This window comes from Ptychodera flava, chromosome 9 (assembly GCF_041260155.1).
Source record: "Ptychodera flava strain L36383 chromosome 9, AS_Pfla_20210202, whole genome shotgun sequence".
Taxonomy (NCBI): domain Eukaryota; kingdom Metazoa; phylum Hemichordata; class Enteropneusta; family Ptychoderidae; genus Ptychodera; species Ptychodera flava.
The window spans coordinates 14,125,727-14,147,740 of NC_091936.1; the positions used below are offsets into that span (position 1 = coordinate 14,125,727).

The 22,014-nt window shown below is 38.3% G+C and overlaps 2 protein-coding genes across 2 annotated transcripts; one reads left to right on the top strand and one right to left on the bottom strand.

Moving 5' to 3' along the window:
• The first annotated feature begins 1,745 nt into the window (after positions 1–1,745).
• Positions 1,746–14,526, top strand: LOC139140072 (NADH-ubiquinone oxidoreductase 75 kDa subunit, mitochondrial-like). Its single transcript, XM_070709079.1, is given in 16 exon segments — positions 1,746–1,815; positions 4,775–4,954; positions 5,434–5,541; positions 6,069–6,227; positions 6,948–7,090; positions 7,484–7,547; positions 7,890–7,944; positions 8,772–8,938; positions 9,451–9,660; positions 9,989–10,074; positions 10,655–10,850; positions 11,463–11,559; positions 11,562–11,686; positions 12,243–12,508; positions 13,082–13,280; positions 13,909–14,526. Coding segments are annotated over 15 exon segments (2,196 nt in total). The 5' UTR covers positions 1,746–1,815; positions 4,775–4,783; the 3' UTR covers positions 14,059–14,526.
• A 36-nt stretch (positions 14,527–14,562) lies between these two features.
• Positions 14,563–22,014, bottom strand: LOC139140073 (potassium/sodium hyperpolarization-activated cyclic nucleotide-gated channel 2-like). The gene is made up of 11 exons (XM_070709080.1): positions 21,874–22,014; positions 21,238–21,427; positions 20,426–20,577; positions 19,916–19,991; positions 19,314–19,463; positions 18,504–18,722; positions 18,080–18,226; positions 16,998–17,238; positions 16,384–16,479; positions 15,985–16,093; positions 14,563–14,994 (listed from the first exon to the last, which is right to left on the bottom strand). The coding sequence occupies exons 1-11, from the start codon at positions 21,972–21,974 to the stop codon at positions 14,784–14,786; spliced, it is 1,692 nt and encodes a 563-aa protein (XP_070565181.1). The 5' UTR covers positions 21,975–22,014; the 3' UTR covers positions 14,563–14,783.

Genomic DNA, 22,014 nt, shown 5'->3' on the forward strand with positions numbered 1-22,014 from the left:
ACAAGTGCCTATTTATGAGGTGATCTTACCCGTGAAATTATGCTTCATCAAATAAACATTATGCAACGTGTGGTTATAATCTGTGGAAATAATTATTTCCTGTCAATCATTGGGCCCTAACACAATTTACATATAAGAGGACGGCTGATGCGATTATTTGGAAGGTTACCATTTTATATGAGGAGGGTTATTTCATTTCTTGCACGAAGCGGGGGAGGGGGTACCAATGTTTGTGCAAGGATAGGGAAAAGATCAACTGATATTTTAAAACAGTGCGCTTGGACGTGAATGCACAAGAGCAAATTAAGTGTGTGGGGGATATTATGAAAGATCTGCAAGAATGTATAGATAGAGCACTGTAATTTTGCGATAGGCTTTCAAATAAATCCTCTGTGACACAGTTAAAAATACACACATTTACATGACTTTTCAAAGTGTAAATAAAGCTTTAATACATTTTTATAAAAAATATTGTAAAACATTGAATCATCCAACATAACTTGCGTAAAAGAAAATTATAAACTCTGCTGCGTTCCAGTAAAATAACCTTATCAAGTCTGTACTTCATCATGATATCGTAAGCATACTTTTGTACTTACAACATCAAATGAAAAACATTGAGAAAGGACACATTTTTTAGTTAATAAATCTCTGTCACCGCAACGGCACTCAGAAAAAAATAATGAAGAACTGAATCACTTTCTATCGATGTAACAGCAATTTGTAAAGAAACAAACCAACCAACACGGAAAGTAATGAATCGTTCTCTATCACTTCTGCTGCAATTAGTGAAAAAAGTACAGAATCAGTCTCTACCACTGCTAAATTTACAGACGTCGCCACTTCCATCACCTTCAGAAGCACTGCTACCACCCTCGTAACTTCCATCAATATCCTATTCATCGTCACTATCTTCCTTCACCTCCTCTTTCCCCTCCTCCTTCTTTTCTCCTCCCTTCATTATCATCATGTATTTTTCAATTAGTATTTATACCACACTATATTTTGCGAGGTATCGAGTTTTTGAAAAGTACCAAACCTCCCCATCCCAATGTTAATTATGTCCAGGCCCTTATCTTTTCTTTTCGTTTCACCACAATCCCTTCTACCCACGGAACTGAGGAAAAAGCCAATATCTGTTGTGACCATAGACGTAAAAGTAAGTCTGCGATTCTTTTCTTTTTTTTTTGAAAAATATAACCGCTTTATTCTAACAAGGTAGCAGATAAAACAAATCTACATAACTGTGAATGTGTCAAAATTACATTGCAACTTGTCTTGAAAAATCAGACTAAAGATCATCATATAAATGCATTCAGGGTGCATCCTCCTCCTTCAAGTCTTACAAGGCTTGAAAACTTTGTAAACTTTGATAACGTGGTGATTATTTTTTTTTTTTTTTTTTTTTTTTTTTTTTTTTTTTGAAAAAGATAAATTTATTTCAAAATAGTCACAAATAAAACACATCTACATAACTGTGAATGCATTAAAATTACAATGTGTCTTGTCTGTAAAACAAATAATTAGCTGTTTAATTACATAGATCATCATATGAATGCATTCAGGATGCATTCTTCTCCTTCAAGTCTTACAAGACTTGAAAACTTTGTGATAAAATACTCAGTTTTGTTCATCATCTTATAAGTGAAATATAATGTATTTGCATTCAATGTATTAACGCGGTGATTCGTGACGCACGTCGAGGTAAACTGCGCCCCCAAGGTCGAAGGCAGTATATTAGATAACGTCCCGGCATTCAGTGCGTCGCTGTCGCCATTTTGGTGTTAAACTCTGCGCTGGTCAGAAGCCAGGCAGGTGAGTAGTTCATATTGAGAAAGCCACCGGTAAATTTATGAAATGCCTGCATCAAAACTGTAGTAACTATACTATGTTTAACCGTTTGACGGAAAACCATGGAATTTAGCTCAATGAAGTGCAAATGTCTGTTGTGCAACGCGACAACGAACCCAAATTTTGGCTAGGGTTGTGTCGCAGTCTGCAGCCATGACCAGCAAAGATGTATTGCACGTCTGCTGCCTAAGTGACCATCATATACTTCTGTGTGATTTCAGCGTGCTTTCCTACTGATGGTTAAATTATATTGCTAATAGGAAACTCCTTGCTTAAGAAAACGTAGCTATACTCCATGCAACCTGTTGTGTTTCTACCTCTGCCTCCATTTTAACTGATGACCTTCTCTCTGGGTCAAGTATGAAGTCAGGTTCCAGATCTAATTCGGAGCAGTGTCATTAAGATTTCATTACGATTTTGATTACCGTTGCAATAGAAGAAACCCATGACTTCCGTTAGGCCCTATTGTAACTAAAGGCACAGTAATGCTCTTGAGAATTCCCCGGCGGAAGCATATCACAAGTATCCTTGAAAGAGTTTTAGAAGTAGCTGGTTAGTGCTGGCTCAGCATAGCAGGGCTGTTACCAGCTGCGCCTCACCACAGCACTGCTGACTGCCAAAGGCTAAGCCATGGACTCTCACATCACTTTCATGGATGTATGCCTGTTTACTACAGCTGATTTTGAATCCATAACTTGTGTTGATCTTCGTTTTAAGCACACCTACATCATCTAGGTGCATGATGTGCTCAGCCATGGTTGTAAACTTAGCAAAGCCCACAGTAAGTTTTGGATTCAAACCCGCCTGTTTTCATTGGGCAAACCGCCCTCCATGAAAATGATGCAAGAGTCAGCAGTTTAGCCTATGGCAGTGAGCAAGGCTGTGGTGGGAGGCGTAGCCAATAACATACAGCTCTATTCTGCTGTGCTACATGTGGATTTAGGTTTGTTTAGGATGCTTATTAATTAGGTATGTGGTGTATACCGTAGAAAGAAGAAAGTTGCCGAGGGGGCATGCAGGAATCCTTTCTGAGGTGGTACACAGTGAAACTTAAAAGAAAATGCTTTCAATAGTAGTGATTCCGTTCTTCAATTTGAAATTTGTGTTCATGCAATCTTAAGTAAACACACCAGTTAACTGGAACAGATGATCAGGACTTCCAACCAATATTTCTGCCATGCCCAACAACTTTTGTGCACTTTACAAATGGTTGACCATTAAGTTGCAGTTAGAGCTGAAAGATACAATATTCAGTTTTCAAAAAATCACAATGTCTCGAAGCAGCTGTGCTCATCAGGGATGATACTAATTCCCAGATGAGGTCTTGCTTTACAGGAAGGCCCTATATGTCATCATTGATTTTGTCCAGAAACTTTTCTCACCTTTGACCCTTGTTCTGCCAAGTTCATATGCCATCATCAGGTCAAGTTGGTCAAAAACCAGTGAGGCATAGCATGTGTCATGTTTTGCATTTTAACAAAAGACTTGATCATTTGAACTGCTATATCATGCCATGCTAAGTAGGTCAAAACGTGTAGTTTTATCTCAATACAACTGACTCAACAGATGGGGAAGTAATAAGTTAATGACAACTCTTTGACTTACATGAACAGAAAAGTTTTGGGTTGCATTCACAGCAGAGATATAAAGGTACAACACTGAAGTAAGTCATGGCTGTCATGCAGTGTACAAATCAAATATAATTTGTTCACTTACCTGTCATATCCAGGGCCTGAAAATTTTCCTTTTTTCCCACTGGTCCCAGGACCAGTGACCTGTTTTTTTGCACTGGTCCGAAGGTTCAATCCAATGGTCCTCAAAAATTTGCATAACAATACAAGAATGATTCATTTCTCGTACTTGTGTTATATACGCATTTCTATCAGATTTGCTTGGGATTTACATACAGCAAAAACTGTCAATCTTTGTAATACAGACACACTGCTTAAACATTTACTTGGTAGTTTTCTCAAGTTCTTGTACACATACTTAACATGTTTTGTTTTAACTATTACTTCATTTTTATAACTGCCCAGCAGTTGATTCTTTTCCACTTAAATTGCAAAAAATAGGTTGAAAACACAAAATATCTGAGAGGAACTTCTTTTCCCTTTGATAGCAATAGCAAATTGCCATTACACTGTTTTGAGTAGCTAGGCAGTTCTTGTTCAGGTCAGCTACAATCAAGCTAGGGGGTCTTGACTATATACCGGTATAAGGAATTCAGCATGGTGACCTTCTAAATTCTGAAGCTTGCTTGCAAAGTTGCTATGGACGATCGGAAAGTTATAATGAGACTCCTTCCAGAGAAATTTATCGCAAAATACTATATTGATGGACAGAGATATAATGTTTTCACACAATTTTGGAGTTGATGATATTTTTAGGTGAGGCTATGGTCTGGTTTTTACCACGCTACATTTTACATATAAAATGAGTACGTGGCCTGGCATTTGATTTTTGTCCCAGGGCCCAGTGCAGTGACTAGTGGACGCACATCGCCTTGCTCATATAATGAATCGCAGACTGTAACAGAGTAACTGATTTTCCTTTAGAGTTTACGTTGTGATGAAAGAAATAGACTACATTTTAAATGTTTGATTGACTTAAAAGAAGCAATAACCTGTAAGAGCTAGTAGAAGACGTAGTCTCACAATGGACTCTTAAGTGAAATTCTCGGCCTGATATTAATGCGTCCCACGTATTTTGGGGGACGTAGTTTCTAATTTTGCATCAAAAGACACTAGAACACAACCGGGAAAAACACTGGAAATTCCCTAGCGAAATAAATTGGCTCCCGTTTGTACTGGTCCGCGGACTTTTTAGGGGTAATTTTATACTGGTCTGGGATAAAAAATTGCTGGTCCGGGAACTCGGACCAGCGTTATTTTAAGGCCCTGATATCTTACTCAATACATTACAGGTTATCATCATGTTGAGGGCGTGCTCACCTTTAGCCAGACTCTGGAGTACCTCCTCCAGACTGGCCATCTTACCGGCTAGTCAGAGGCTAAACTCTACCGCAGCACCTGCTCCAGAGAAGGTTGAAGTGTTTATCGATGACAAACGTGTACTGGTGGATCCTGGCACAACCATTCTACAGGTAAGAACTTTGTAAAAAATGAATTCGCCAATAAATATTGTCATATTTATTCACTGTTAATTGAGCTATTCAACTAGTTTTAGTGACTGTATTTTTTTACTGCATCACATATAACAGGTCAAAGACATCAAAGGGTACTGTTAATAATCTTTTCATACTTCTTGAACATAATTGCTTCCAAATGATCAAGTACTTTTGTATAATTTGGTTACTTTGATACAGGGTGTGTAAAATACAAATTTGTATATACATGTAAGATATCCTTCAGTACAAAATTCATTAATGTGGACTATCATCCATTTTATTGAATATTTTGGGTGGGTTTTGTGTAGGGATGACCTTTCTGACATAAAGTGGCTGTCATTATCCTGAATATCAGAACTAGTGCTTCTCAAGGCAGGTTTCATAGCTCATCATTCTCACAAGGGAATATTCCATGTGACTGTTTCCTAACATACTTTGCTCTGTTACTGCTACAGGCTTGTGCAATGGTCGGTGTAGAGATCCCAAGGTTTTGCTTTCATGACCGGCTGTCCGTTGCTGGTAACTGCAGAATGTGTCTGGTAGAGGTGGAGAAGATACCCAAGGTAATACAAAGCTTGCAGTGTAATGATACAACAGTGATATTTCTCATAATCTTATGTAACTTCCAGTTGTTGTAACTGGAATGTAAAACAGGTGGCATATGTATCAGTACTGTGTTGCAATTTATCAAGAATAATCACCTACACAAGGCCATCTTCATCAAATGTTTATTCCAGTTTCCTTCCCATGCAACTAAGAATGAGGCTCATATCCGTATTATTTTCAAACTTAATTCTCTGACCAGCCTCCATATGTTTGCTGTGTGTGAGTTCTGCATTTTCTCATCCATTCATCCTGCAGTGAAATCATTCTAGAAATGTGGGACACCTGCTTAACCCTTTCACCCCCAGCTCCCTGTGTACAGGTCCAACTTTACCATAGAAAACAATGGATTTGAGACAAACCATGGTGGTGAAAGGGTTAAGCAGTGTTTCACAGTGGTAATACTTCGGTAGTGAAATTTAAATTTTTTACCTCCGATGTGAACTTGACAAGTGATCTGATTTTATAACTTCGTGATTGCTTCCAGCCACAAGCAGCCTGTGCCATGCCCGTGATGAAAGGCTGGCGTATCAAAACCAATTCTGAGATGACCAAGAGAGCCAGAGAGGGCATAATGGAGTTCTTGTTGGTCAACCACCCACTTGACTGTCCAATCTGTGATCAGGGCGGAGAGTGTGATCTGCAGGTTTGTATTTGCCTTGTCTAACTAAATGATAGGTACCAGTGTGTGATTGTAATGAAAAGGCAAAAAACCCTGAAGATTGAAAATTGTCAAAACACTTTTCAGCCTTGCTCTTTACAAGAAAAATTTTCACAAGTTGGAAAATAAGTGAGTGAGTATGGAATTCTAGATAGTAAAGTTATGCATGTTCTGCTACGCTGGAAAAAAATATACATACATGTATATTAAATCTAAGAAGACAGAATTTGGTCTTTTTCTGACCTGTCAGGGGTCTTTGATTTCCAGTTTTGGCAAAAAACAGTTAATCTTTCATTCTCCTGACTTGGCAGACTTGTACAATTTAGTGTTAATAGCCACAGAGATTAGACTCAAATGCAGGATCTCTCTGGATACCTTTGAATCTGTCCTGTTGATTGATGGTCAGTGTGTTGGCCAGTTAGTAATAAATGTACATGATTTAGGAACCACAGTTACACTTTTGCTGTCTCCAAGTGTGACTTCACTGGCAAACTAAATGACAGGATACCATTAGTAACATGATTTATTCTCATGGTGCCTAAATTATCAACTTTTAATAGTAAATTTGCACAACCAAAATTTTACCAACATTTGAATGTAAAATGTCAACTGCCTATTTCAGTGAAAGATTGATTGAGCATGACCTGGAACAGCTGCTTGATAACAGGTTTGCTATAAATTAAAATTGCACCCAATTTATTTCAGGACCAGTCAATGGCATTTGGCAGTGATCGCAGCAGATTTGTTGACAATGCATTTACCGGCAAAAGAGCTGTTGAAGACAAAAATATAGGACCCTTAGTTAAAACAATAATGACCCGATGCATTCACTGTACAAGATGTGTCAGGTAAGGCATTAGCTGTATTGTAACATAGCTTGTAGTACACAGAGATGTACTTACAAGCACTTAGATTAGATCAAGACACTGTTGTTAAGAATTTATGGTTGGTGTGTTTAACAATGTAATATGAGTTCATTTAGGCAGCGACACAAAGAATTTATAATCAATACTTCTCATAAATTGATGCATTTTCTCATGTCTTCATAACTTTCTTAAGAATAAGATCAACATTATCTGTATACAAGAAATGATATTTTGTACCCTGCCATGCATATGCAACAAGATCTTTCATATGAAAATGAAAGCCCATAATAGTGTTTGTAGGGTAGAACTTTGAAGTACAAGAAATCACAGCATCGATATCAGCTTGACAATATTGATTATGTTTATATCTGTTAGATTTGGGAATGAAATTGCAGGTGTAGAAGATCTTGGAACCACTGGAAGGGGAGGCAGCATACAGGTTAGTGTTTTGCATGAGTTTGTGCAGAATTCTTGATTTGTGTCAGAGGTATATGTGTGTGAAAGGCAAACCGTTGAATTCCTAGTAAACACAGCCTTGTAGAGCCTGCTTAGCAAAGATTATTTGCCTGTATAGCAAAACTGCCAATATTCATAATTTACTGTTGACACACTTGATTTTTGACATAATGAAATATTGACATGAAAAGTGATGATTTGATATTAACAGATTTTTTTGTCATGTTGAATATTTGAACCACCCACTTCTCATTTGAAAGTCTAGTCATTTGTTGTTTATCAGCCAATTTCCACTGAAGTACATTCAAATGAATTTCTCTCATAGATTGGCACCTACGTAGAAAAGATGTTTATGTCAGAAATGTCTGGAAATATTATTGGTGAGTAAACATACAATGTGGTTAACTGCAAAAGATCACAAAGATGTTGGTAAATACAATGTTGTGCATTCAGTTAATAAATCTCAGGAGAGAAAGTGCTGCCGACCATATCTAAAACCAAGAGTTGCTTCCAGAAATACAATTGTACGTTTGCTTTCTCAGCCAATCAAAATTAAGGTAGTACACACCTTAATGTACAGGGGCCAGAACATTTGAATTCTTTCAAACCCACAAACAGCTCATTTTAATTTGCATTGGTTAGTTTTTGACTTACAAAAATCAAAATTAAGGTAGTACACACCTTGATGTAGAGGGGCCAGAACATTTGAATTCTTTCAAACCCACAAACTGCTCATTTTAATTTGCATTGGTTAGTTTTTGACTTACAAAATAAACAATGTATATTAGACATCTCAGGTAAAAGACTTTATATGAAAAATTTAGACAATCAAAATTCTGAACAATGCGACATTAGTGACATCAGACTAGCCAATGTACACCAATCACCACACAATGAAGCAATACAATTAGTTAGCTAAGTATTGAATCAAGAAACATCACTGAAAAAAAATTATCTAACAATATAAATCACTTTACTACCAGGTCCTGTGTTCTGAACTTGCTCCAAAATGACTTCATAACAGACTCTACCTGCTTGATTCCAAGAAATGAATTTCACACAATGTAATTTCATCATGCTTATTACCCCTGTAGGTTCAAGCATTGCCATAGACTACAATATGAATGGACCTAGTGTTGATTGAGTTAAGGCCCCTAATGCCCTTTGTGAGGGCAAAACATTTACTTTTTCCACTTATTTTGCTTAGATTTATGTCCCGTTGGAGCATTGACATCCAAACCGTACGCATTCACATCAAGACCGTGGGAAACAAGGAAAACAGAATCAGTGGATGTTCTTGATGCTGTTGGCAGTAACATTGTGGTCAGTACAAGAACTGGTGAAGTCATGAGAATTCTACCCAGGCTGCATGAGGTGGGTGGTGTAATTGAGGCTATTGCAAGGTTTAAAATTCAATAAAGAAGGTCCACTCACACCACATGTGTTTCCAGAAAGATTTAATGCCAGGCAAAATCTTTGTCAGAAAGTGGATGAATTCTGTGACTTGTGGGCCCTCAGTTTTCGCAGGTTTGAACACAGATGCACTTAGGAAGATAAGCTGCATTTGGTATTACATAAACCTGGCATTACATGTTGAATCATGTAAGATATGACATGAATTAAATGACAGAAATCAGTCTCCTTGAATACCTTATGTTCCTATGTTTATTTGCCTAGTAACAAAAGTATATTGTATAAAATCAGTGAAAGGATATTATTGTTTGAAAAATGCGTGTTTTTGCAAACAGCTTCACCCTAAGGAAATTTGAAACAATTGGACACTGGCCTGATCTTTCTGATCATTCTTTTCTGATCATTTTCAAAACAATGTCATAGAATATGACCAGAAATATCACTTTGCACATCATTATTCCTGTTATGTCCAGGACATCAACGAAGAGTGGATTTCTGATAAGACAAGATTTGCATATGACGGTCTGAAACGGCAGAGACTGACGTCCCCGATGGTGAAGAACAACGAGGGCCTCCTAACACCATGCTCCTGGGAAGATGCCTTGGTGGTGGTTGCCAACGTGATGTCAAAGGTCAGCGGCGATGAAGTGGCTGCCATTGCTGGTGGATTGGTTGATGCTGAGGTATGGCTACTACTGATACCTACCCTTTCATCTCTTATCAGCTCTTGACGTTCTAAAACGTTTACATAAAATTCCTTCAAGGCAGCAAGCCCGTGCAGAAATAGTGTACATCTTATCATGGTTACCTTTCTTTGAACAAAAAAATTTCTATCAAAAGAATCTCTGTGGTCATTTTTTCTTCTATCATTTCTGAATTCTCATCAGGAAAACCTTCAAATACAAGCATCAGAAGTCAGCCAAAGTTTTCTTCTGTCACTCTTTTCTTTTATGTAGGTTTATTTTTTTCTCTTCAATGGGTAAAATTTTGCCTGGTGTGTTTTCTTTTCAGGCACTTGTATCCCTGAAAGATCTTCTCAACAAACTGGACAGTGAAGCACTTTGTACAGAGGAAATATTCCCAATGGATGGAGCTGGGTAAGCACAGTTTATCCTTAAATGTTTGTCAATCACTTGTCTTTCCTCAGGCATGATTTTGAAACCTGGTTTCCTTTACCACAGACACTGACTTAAATTTCTGCCCTATGCTTAGAGGATCGATTCTTTAATAAGCCCATTTTTCCAATGTCATAGTAAAAAATTAATATGTAAAAGTGACAAGGCATTTAACAGATTCAAAATTATAACAAAACAATCTCATTTAATCTTCAAGTTTCATGAAGTTTATCATTTTTCTGGTTATTAAAAACCCAGAAACATCACAGATTCAAGTTTCAAGTTAAAAAGTGTACAGTTAACGTAATTTTTTTATATCAATTAACGGTCCACATTTGGAGTAGTGATGGCATTGAAAGGATAATCAATAGTAACTTGTAGGAGATAATTCTAACTTTAGCAATGTCAAATATTAGCCAGTCTTTGAACAAACCTTGACCTTAGGATGGTTAACTGTCGCCATATTGTAGGAAGGGGATTTCACTCTAAATCTAGGGAGGAGAATACAGGTGAATATTTCATGCATTGTTTCATTACAAACTTCATGGCGTTTGTGTTGTAGCACTGACCTGAGATCTAGCTACCTACTGAACACCAGTATTGCTGGTGTGGAAGAAGCAGACTTGGTGCTACTAGTTGGCACCAACCCCAGGTATGAAGCACCGCTGTTCAATGCAAGGCTCAGGAAGTGCTGGATGCATAATGAGTTAGATGTGGCTGTGGTTGGCTCTCAAGTTGATCTGACATACACATATGAGGTAAGATCCCTATCAGCATACTCCCAAATAGAATGTCACTCTGACCACGACTGTGCTATGTGGAAAATGGACCCTGAAGATATGTATTATAGCGGTACAAACAAATATATGTTGATAAACTAAAGCACAGGAATACACATTGATCTCCTTGCATTTCTGCGGGTGATTTTGTTTGTACCATGGTCCATTGAATTTCTGGGTTTTACCCATTCTGTCTGCAGTGTAAACCCCTCTCTGAAAGCAAGCGCTCAGATCCATAATTCAGCTCCAATTTTGATGTCAATGTCTTTTTGTAAAGAGCAAAAACCACCTTCTATTTTATCTTAACAAGCGAAGAAGGTTATGTTCTTCACTCAAGTTCTGTTAAACAAACAATTTTTGAATCATTTGCATTAGTTAAATTAGTGAATATTTTTCTCTGTGTGAGGCCTTCATCACTACTTGTAATAATTTTGCTAAATAAAAGAGATTTATTACAGTTAAGTTAGTATATATATTCAATCGCATTGTGTCTTGAAATTACTATCTATGATAGCATTTGCACTTATGCAGCTTCTGGCTGAAAATTCCAATAAAGTGTGCTAATTCGAACTCTCATTTCCACCATCCTAGCATCTCGGTGACTCCACCAATATTCTCAGTGACATAGCCTCTGGAAAGCACCCCTTCTCCAAGAAGCTAGCTGCTGCCAAGCGTCCAATGGTTGTTGTTGCAGTGGTGCTTTGCAGCGAGCTGACGGCCAGTCTATCCTCAGTTCAGTGACATCCATAGCACAGAATGCAAGGTCATCCAGTCAGGCTGGTGACGACTGGAGAGTGCTCAACGTACTCCACAGGGTGAGTCATCCCTGATAAATTTCAAGACTATCCTTGAATTTAGACATATTGGACACAGGTCAAACATGGATACCCGGAAAAATTAAAACTTAATATTAATTTAAAAGATAGTAGCTTTCTTTTCAAATTGTTTTTCTGCTTTCTGAAACTTGTTGAATAGTCAATCATCAGAGCTCACAACATATATATACACTATAACACGTTACTTATGCTGATGACATGATTTCCGATATCAATTACAGATTATGTCATTGAAACATTTACACTCATGTGTGACAAATGCAAGTGCAAGAATTTGACTACTGCAAAAATGCCTTCATGTAAATTCATCAGGTATTGGTTCAGATTCCATAATTTAGATGTCTAAAATGACAATTAGGCTGTGTTATCAGCAATACATTTTCATACATCATGGAATATTTGTAATGTATGACAAGAGGTGTATCTGTGGAGTTGACAAAAACTTGACAGTGATGAACTTATATTGGTAAAAGAGAGATGGGCTTTTGGCATATAGTGTCAAGTGATTAAAGGTGTTACAATCTGTGTCCCACAGGTGGCCAGTCAAGTGGCTGCTCTTGACCTTGGATACAAAACAGGTGTTGATGCCATCCGCAACAACCCACCAAAAGTACTTTTCTTGCTTGGAGCTGATGAGGGCACCATAACCAGAGATGATCTTCCAGAGGACTGCTTTGTGATTTACCAAGGCCACCACGGCGATGCCGGAGCGTCGATGGCTGACGCCATTTTGCCCGGTGCTGCTTACACAGAGAAGACAGGGACGTACGTCAACACAGAGGGCAGAGCACAGCAAACAAAGTAGGTTTTCACTAGCCGTCAGACAGATAGTGTCACTATAAACCCATTAGTTGGTGGACTGCTGTAGTGTCTGTACACACAGTACAATCTATTTAATAGTAATGACATGCCCAACCTTAACATCTTGATTAGCATTGCCAATGTAACCCTATACACCAAAGGTAAAAGATAACATCTTACGATCTCACTGGAATTTCCGGCACTCAAGGTGTACGATAATATATTATGGCGCAGGAAATTTCCAGCATTCAAGGTAGTCAAGGGATTTATTTTCACTTTTGCAATGGACAAACCTTGCATACAAATATAAATTTAAAATGAACTGATCTGCTCTTTGCAGCAGACAGAGTTTCTCTTTTCGTATAAGCTGAATCAGTTCATTTGCATCTGATTTGTTTCAAGCTGTAAACAATTTTTACATTCTGAGTATAGTTGCATAAAAATGGGAATATAATGGTAAAGTTTTCAGGTTCAAGAAATATTACCAGTATATTTAACTGTATTATTGTGTGTCGTATCTTTTACATTAATCAGTGTCGTGACTCATTCATCAATATCTCTCCTTCTTTCCAGACTTGCCGTTTCGCCACCAGGCTTTGCCAGAGAGGACTGGAAGATCATCCGAGCCCTGTCGGAAGTGTTGGGTCATGCCCTGCCTTACGATGAACTGCATGAAGTCAGGAGACGGCTGACCGAAGTCTCCCCTAATCTGACCAGATATGGTGATGTGGAGGAAGCCAACTATTTCAAACAAGCACATGATTTAGCCAAAGTAAGCACAGACTGTCTCAGCAATGTGTTGAAAAGATTTTGTAATGCACTACTTCACATTGAAAATTTCAGTAAATAATAAAGTATTTAGAATGGTATTCTTCGACATGGCAGAATTCTACCATGTGTGTTAACATCATGTACAATGGGTAAAGAGTCTTCTCTGTGCATAAGGTGATTTGAAGCTCAGGATTTAGTTGCGATGATTTTTGTGTCCATGAGTCAGTGTTGTGTAGTTACTGAATACTTTAATCCTTCCCTTGTATAGGAATGACTGTTCTGTAACACAAATCTTTTTGATGTTTTGCCATGAAGTCAATATGTTTCATAGAGACAATTGACTGTAAGTCTGTGTTTTTGCCAAGGTTTAAAGACACAGGTATATGGTTTTGGTAATTCCAGTAGCATTCCTACTGTCATCTAATATGATTGCATCGATACATTATAGGGATCCCAGGTTTACATGATAAGGGAAACTTGGTAAAATTTACCTAGGTACAGCATGTAACAAAACACTGTAAGAGTTCTTTAAAAAAACACGACATGTTATATGAATTTTCACAACTACATGTCAATTATCCTGTTTGACATAAACAAAAAGTGACATTTCTTTTCAATTCTGCCAACAGAGTGTAGCACCAAAGATGTCAAGTTCACCCTTAGAACCAAGCCAGCTACATCTGAAAGACTTCTACATGACTAATAGTATCAGCCGGGCGTCCCAGACCATGGCCAAGTGTGTACAGGCAGTGTCAGCTCAAACAAGCAAAGCAAACTGAAAGTCCTCAAAATGGAAAATGAAAACTTAAAATGTACATATTAGAATTTTTTGCATGAATTCATCAGTGTAAAAGTTATGTATATTGTTTGCAACCAACCAACCATGCACTTTCTTTGTTGGACGACATCCATGAAGGCTCCTTCATGTCCTCAGTGGGCGAATGACATTTGGCATTTTGTAGGTTCTTTGTGTTTGACCAAAAGAATGATACCTAATTTTGGATGTTAGTGAGTGAATCTAAAGCAAATACTGCGTCCAAGTGTTTTCGGATAGTCTTTCTTATCATGATAAAATACTATGTAACAACAACATAGATCACCCATTTTACATTGTGAATAGCAGAGATAATTTCACAAGTGTGTGCAGAGATGTTCAAGATTTCTACTTTATTGACGAGTAGTTATGTATGCATGTGTTCAATGTTCAGTTTCTCAATTGAATAAAGAACGCAGATTTATCAAAAAAACTTTTTTTTTATTTTTTATTTGAAGTTGGACAAACTTTGATTACTGGAATTTTTACTCCCCATAGAAAATCTATTTGCATTACATTTCTGATGAGTTGGGGTATTAGATTCATATTTCAGGAGTTACTTGTGTTTGATGAAAAGCTGTCCACAATCAGTTTTTGCTGGCCATAGTTAGCTATTCTGCACTACCTAATTATGTCGTTACAGCTCATCACCATACTGTCATTGACCACCAGAGGGAGTATTATCACATCTCAATTGTCCACTGGAGGGGTGACTTCATTGACTGTTTGGGACTCTTCTGTATGTCTTACAATGATAGGTGGTAGGACTCTGTTGTGGCTTGCCTGGTTCATCACAAGCTCATCTTCCTCGTCTATCAAGCTGCTCAACTCCCCCAGACGCTGACTCTGAGGCTCAAGAGTGCCACGAAATCTCATTGAGCTTGTAGTACTAGCTGTATCACTGTTGAGGAAATTGTATGTTAATAACGATTTGTCATAGAGGATGAAATGAGCTACAATTAAAGGATATTTTTTGCATATCTGACCACTGGAAATTTCCCATAGATAGGGTCCTCCAACATTTATTCAACGCTAGAGTCTTATGGTAAGGTAGATTGCGTCTTAGGCATATATCAAGACTCAAATTTTACAATTCTTTTCTGGTCTACCACTGGGGGGGGGGGGGGGGGGGCTCCCTTCAAAGCTCATACAGTAACTGAAGTTTGGACAGGCTTATTTTTGTGAAAATCGAAAATTTTACTTTTCCTTGTAGAGCTAGCACAGAGATTGCAGTAGTTTTGAATTTCTCGAGTCTGTAAATGCCAGGCAATTTTCTTCTGTTGAACCAAAATTAGCACAGTAACCCCAGATTTTCATTCTTGATATGTCAAAGCAGTGGTTGAAAGTTTTGTTCAGGAAAGTTGGAGCAAACAAATGTCTTTCAGTGTCAAGGTGCGTACCATCAGAAATACAGTTTCAGATTTTCATTAGTCATAGCAAGAGCAATACTTCCTGAATGATTCGTGGTTTGGCTTGACAAACCCGTCCGATTTTTAGTATTCCTATGAAAATCACCAATAGGGAATGATGGTTCTACATTTTTCCAGCTGTTTCATCGGCTTTGCCCTGGGTAATCAAGCCTTGGAGAGAACTTGTAATTATTGAGCAAATAATCTACAAGTTTCTTCAAGTATAAATCTTTTGATGTGATTACAACAGCCATGAGGTTTGCCGACAAGAGTTGTCTCCCAGGGGTTGTCAGATAAAGCAAATATCTTTTCGCTCGGGACAAACGATTTTCGTGTACTGTCCCCAACTTTACATCGCATTCACTAACACTTCAATTTCACTGAGGATATCAGCATTTAATTGTTATGTACTCGCTTTGGTATCATCATTTGCCGACTGGTGGCAGCTGTCAAACATAAATGAAAACAGTGGGACAACTTACTTGTTATCGGCTGCAGGGGGCGCCACATTTGGCAATTTGCCAATCTTCGTCAGGCGCTCTCTGGCAACGACTTCCATCTGAGCGCGCATTTCGGGATAGTCCGCCAACACTGTTTTGCAAAATTTTTTTTCAAAATGAAATAGCAAAGAGTAATTTTAGGGTTAAATGATTTCTAAAGAAACAAATTATTGTTGTACGATGTTAGGCAGCCAATGGAATGACACAAAAGAAAAAAATATTTATAACTATTGCCATATGAAAAGGGTAAGCCTGTTTCTGGATTAGAAAGACATCGATATACGGGACGATTCAAACGAAGCATTCGATTTTTAACATCTGCAAATAAAAACACACACCCTGATATTCAAGAGGAATTCGAAGCGAGCATTTCACACTTACCGTCTTCAAAGTCGGCACGTTTCAAATAAAAGACGTAGCTGGTAGCCACGGCAACCACCGAGGCGACGCGTCTATCGTCAACCAGCAGTGCGATTTCTGCGAATGAATCAAGGCAGAGAGTAAACCATCATGTCCAATGGTTTGATCTTATTTGCGACTGAGATCATGAGTAACCTCGCAAGCAACACTTTGATGACAGAGTTCAAATGTACCACATTTATGTGATCATTATCATTTTCATCATCAATATTTACACCTGTACACGTGTGATAACGACGCGCACTGCCTTACCGCGCCTAAATTTTCCTCGACACACTCTATCACGGGAAGTTCCCCATCAAGTATCCTTCCCTTCGCAAATGCATGAATTTTACCTGAACAGGCGAGATTTTGTCTCAATCTTTCATTGCAACAGCACGTAGAGAAAATGGAGAAGTGCTTCATGAAAGGGTTATGTTAATTGTAAAGGCGATGACGACGACGATAATGGTGACAATTGATGTGATGATGATGATGATGATGATAATAATAATGATATTACAACTGAGCCCCTTATATCGCTTTGAACTTATGATGATATTTTCGAAGTGGTAGTTAACACAATAGTACAGTACCTCCAAAGTGATCTCCATCGGCTAACTGAGCCACTACTTCGCCCCCAACGAGAACGTCCACAATGCCGTGCTCAATGAAGTACATTCTATCCCCTCGACCGCCAACTTTGACAATGTGGTCGTCCGGTAAATAGACCTCGTAGTGTAACTTCTTGATGACGTCATAGGTAAAGTCCGGGGACGCCTGGCTCAAAAAGTCGACTTTGCCGACCAGCTGCTTGCAGTTCATTTGGATAATTTCCTAAAAGAAATTACAAGAAAACGGAAAGTGCCACAACGATCGTTGTCAGTGCATTCACCTTTGTGAAGACAAGCAATTCGCAAACTCGCAGACAAGCTAGTACTGGGAATGGTTGGTCGAACAGACATTTTGTTAAAAGTGCTAATCGGAATCTCCCTGACCATCTGTGATTTCAGGCTTAAACAAGAGTTTCATAGGCAAAGCCAGGCTTGCATCTACCATGGAGGTTCCTAACTATATGCATCTACACTGCATTCAACGTTTACAATTATTAGATTATCGGTGAACTCCATTAAAACGCAAAGAATTGCGATAAACATGACTGGTTGGTTGGGAGCTTACTGACTTACACGATTGGAACTAATTTGGGATAATTGGATATTCATATTTTTCAAATTTCTCAAAAATGTTAGGTGCCCTATAGCTGAATGTTGCAATATTACAAATTACTCATTAAGTAACTTAAAAGCAGATAAGCTTACACATGCAGATTAACTAGACATTACTTCACCATACAGTTATCCAAAATTAGTTCCAATCGTGTTGACTTGTTTATGTGTAATGTCAGTGTTTTTCTTTCTTTCTCTTTCTTTCTTTCTTTCTTTATTTATTTATTGCTTACTGTGGCCACATGACCCGATGAACTATAGTGACTTCACAAGTTATTTCTGAAAATGTTTTCCATCGTAGTCTTGTGTTAAAGCTCATGCTCAGGCCCGCCAATCCTGATTATAATGCTTTCACGTGTAACAATTTAAAACTGCAAAAAATGGAAGATGAAATGAATGGAATAAATTTCACAAAACCAAAAACCAAATCAATGACTTGGATGGACCAATACCTTTCTAAGTGGATGATTCTGTTCATGCAGAATCGATTCCTCGTCGAAGTAATGTCTTTGATAACGACTCTCGTAGTAGTCGAGTATACGCCTCTGGGTTTCTATCGGCAGTTTGCGATATCTCATGTATTCTTTGACTTGATTGATCTAATACGAAATCAAGAGAAATTGTTTATTGAAGACATTTACTCTGTATAAGGCAAACTATGTAGGCTATAGTGATTTAATATTTACTAAGGTTTCCATACTTACAGAAACTCACGACTTATTATATATTTATTTGGTATCTTTAGTGTTCGTATGTATGTATGTATGTATGTATGTATGTATGTATGTTATTTAATCTGAGAACTCTGTGGCTCTACTGGCGTGATAAGCATGTTTAGGTACGGATGCACAGTTTCAATGTAATGTATAAATGTACCCTTTCGTTGTAGAATCGACCTGAGGCGTCGATTGACAGCAGCAGAGTCGACATGTGACCGATGAAGAGAGCATAGAAGGTGGCGCCAACCATCATACTGAGAGTCGTGGCCCACATCTCGGCTATGTTGTCTGGCGGGTACTTGCCGAAACCGATGCTCAGGGTTTGTGATATCGCCTTGAAAAAACACCAAGAGTACTGCTCCCACTTGGTGGCATTCTGTCGGGCGAAAGAGAAGACGCAGGTTGTCAATCTCCCACGATATGTCATTGACATGGAACGGCTGCATTATTGAAGTTGTATATTTCAAAACGAGTAATTATATTGAGACTTGCACATGCAGAGATATGGTGATATTGTATTTATTTATTTATTTATTTATTTATTTATTTATTTCGGCAAACCTACGGGCGAGAGGCCCATTTACAGGCACCGTAAAAATCAACTTTACAAAAAGTAAATCCGAAAAATACAAACAAAGAAAAACACTGAAAACGAAGGACAAAAAAGCAACGATATTCACAACAAATATTAAGATAATAAGCATTAAAAAGTTTAAAGCAGGCTTTACAGATAGATCTACGAAAGGCAGAAGCTGAACAGGACAAATCAATGAGAGGTCTGCTTCACAAATCTAATTAAAATTGCTTGTACACCGTAAAATAACCGTATTTTCTCAAGTTAATTCTACTTGTGCAGCTTCCATTTAAAGGTTTTCGTTGGATGGCAGAATAATTGTTTGATAAAGCATGACTAATGTCAATGACGAAAATGAAAAATTGGGGCTTTCTAGTAGCATGGTATACTTACGACGAGATCGTCCCTGACGAGCCATGAGTCCGAGGGAAATTCCATGAGGAACGGGATTAGGAACTGTATGCACCCATTCCAGTGCGTCAACATCAAAATCACAAGCACTAGATTGATTATGCGTATGACTGCACTTTCGATTTGCAGTACCTGTTAGCGAGAGAGAGAGAGAGAGAGAGAGAGAGAGAGAGAGAGAGAGAGAGAGAGAGAGAGAGAGATTGGTGGGAAGGTGTCATTGAATTATTATCATTCTATCCTGATCTCAACTCTGTACAATGTTAGTCACAAGAGAACGTTGTTTATAAGTTGATAAGCACATCTGTTATATCAGTCCGATTATATGTAAATCGAATGCAACGACGTTCCCGACTTTGTGTGTTCTTTGCTGTTCTCGGTAAAAGCTATTAATGGTGAGGCGATTATCAGCCGATGAGAACATCAAAGAGCAAGTGGAAATGTCGCCATCGCTGCTGAGATGTCTACCAAGTCTGACTATTATTGGTATGGTTTGTCAGACGTTGTGCTTCGTATGCTGGACAAGTACAAGTGTTGTCGTACAATTCAATGTCAACATTGGCTTCGTTTTACGACGTTTATCTTACCTCTTCGAGACGATGTACGTATCTCAGCAGCCGAGACAGTCGGAGAAGTCGCAATAAGCTGATGACTTTCGTCAACCTCAATAAATTAGAAAAATAAGAAAGAAGTTAATGTGAATTTGTAGAATACAAGTATCAGGTTTACATTATGTACCAACTCAGAAACATCATGTGGAAGTTATATTCCAGTGATATGGTGTGATGGATAATAATTTGATAGACTATCCTTGCACGCGTACCGTTTCATAATTCATCAATAGGGGGTGGATGGAAGGGTTATTTAAGTTTCACAAGGCTATGAAATCAACATACTATGTAGCTCATCGAAGTTCTCTTTGCCCATCACTACATGTTCAACGTCGATAACAAGACAATTGTGAAAAACGCTTCAAGAAAATAACCGACGTGTATAGCAATACTTCGTAGGTATTCCACCTAGTGCAAATATCACCGCTCAGTTTGACGATCTATACTGCATCTGCTATAATCTAGTGGGCGAGTAACATAGCTTACCTCAGCGCTCTCAGTGTCAGGGCCGTTTGGTTGTAATCACTGTCGCCTTTGAATCCAATGTACAAATAGTCAAATGGAAAAGATGATAGCAAATCCAGTACGAACCAGCCTTTGAGATAACTGCAAGCTATCGTTTGCCGGGACAAAATTATCTGTATGAAACCAAAAATCACTGGTTCGTAGTCTGCGACAAGTCATCAGATTGAGCTGAGTAATCGTTCATTTCTCTCTCTCTCTCTCTCTCTCTCTCTCTCTCTCTCTCTCTCTCTCTCATGATGACAATGCGATCAACATCATTGTTACCCATTTTGTTGGTTCACATTCAAATGAAACCGACCTGAGGTTAACGGAAACACAACATTTTTATGCTTTATTTGAAGGAAAATACATGCTGTTTTTGTTTTCGTTAGTTTGTCTGGGATGCATATTTCAAACCATGCGACAGCCAAACTTTAATGAGCTCCACTAGACTTTACATAATGCACTCTGTAACCAGATTTAACCATTTTCTGAACACAATAACCATGAAAATCTCCCGTCAAACTTGTGAATCAAAACAAGTAATTGATATACGAATCCCGAAATATACCTGGATATAATTATTGCTGTTCAGAATTGAATGTCTATCGGCTTATTGCAATACAATACTTTGAACAAAATTTGGGGTGAACAAAATCATGGTAACGGTGATTTTGAACAGGTTGTGAGGCGACAAAGATCCTACAAATGAGGTTTTTATCCCCATACTAGGTTCAAATGCGCCAACCACCTGTGACTTGTTGTGCGCGTGAGGGCGCTTTTCCCCTACCAACCTCTTCGTTCTGATGGTGCACGATTCCCGTGAAAAAGTTGAGGAGAATGTCGATCATGAACACGGTGTCCGTGATGCAGTTGATGATGACCCACTCCAAGTTGAAGCCGTCGCTAAAGAAGGCTATGTTCACAGGTAGGAGGATCAGCGTCACAATCAGCAGTAAAACCAAAAACATGTCCCAGTACCATCTGACGGGCAGAACATATCAATGGAACGTCAAAAAAGGTGGCAGATTTTTGTGTTGCCACGGTGTGTGCATCAAAAGGCACTTTGCAATATAGAGCCTTCACAGTTTACAATGTTTTTAAAGCGTTGATTAGTTTTTGTAGTAATTTGTAAAAGACTGTTAGTTTAAAAAACAGCAATCTCATGATATAAAAACTGAAAATATTACAAGTCAATGATATGTCGGGTACGTTAAAAAATATCACTCGATTTTAAACACATTCCATAACATCAACTCCCCGCCTCCCTCTATATACCTCTTTAGAAACTTAATTTCGATATGCAAGTGTATATAGGATTTCGGCGAAATCTTCGAAAGTTTCGACATGCTCTTAGGCATTAAAACTTATCGAGAAATGTTTCATCAAAATTATCTAGACTCTTTTGCCAAAACAGTGAGTAATTTTACCTAAATGAACTGAACGGATGGATAACAAACTTGTTCGTGGCTTCTTGTCTCTTCTGTTCCTCTTCCAGGGCTCTGTGACTTCGAAACATTTTCATTCCCATTTTACTGCTGGCTGACGCCTGGAATAATCCCCTGGTCGTC

What these genes read in the sequence shown, in the direction of transcription:
- LOC139140073 (XM_070709080.1), bottom strand. Translation starts at nt 21,974, where the DNA reads ATGGGAATGAAAATGTTTCGAAGTCACAGAGCCCTGGAAGAGGAACAG. An exon ending in TCGTCAGGGACGATCTCGTC is followed by an intron (nt 18,723 to 19,313) that starts GTAAGTATACCA and finishes TTCGCCCGACAG; the next exon opens with AATGCCACCAAGTGGGAGCA. An exon ending in CGATGGAGATCACTTTGGAG is followed by an intron (nt 16,480 to 16,997) that starts GTACTGTACTAT and finishes ATTCATTCGCAG; the next exon opens with AAATCGCACTGCTGGTTGAC.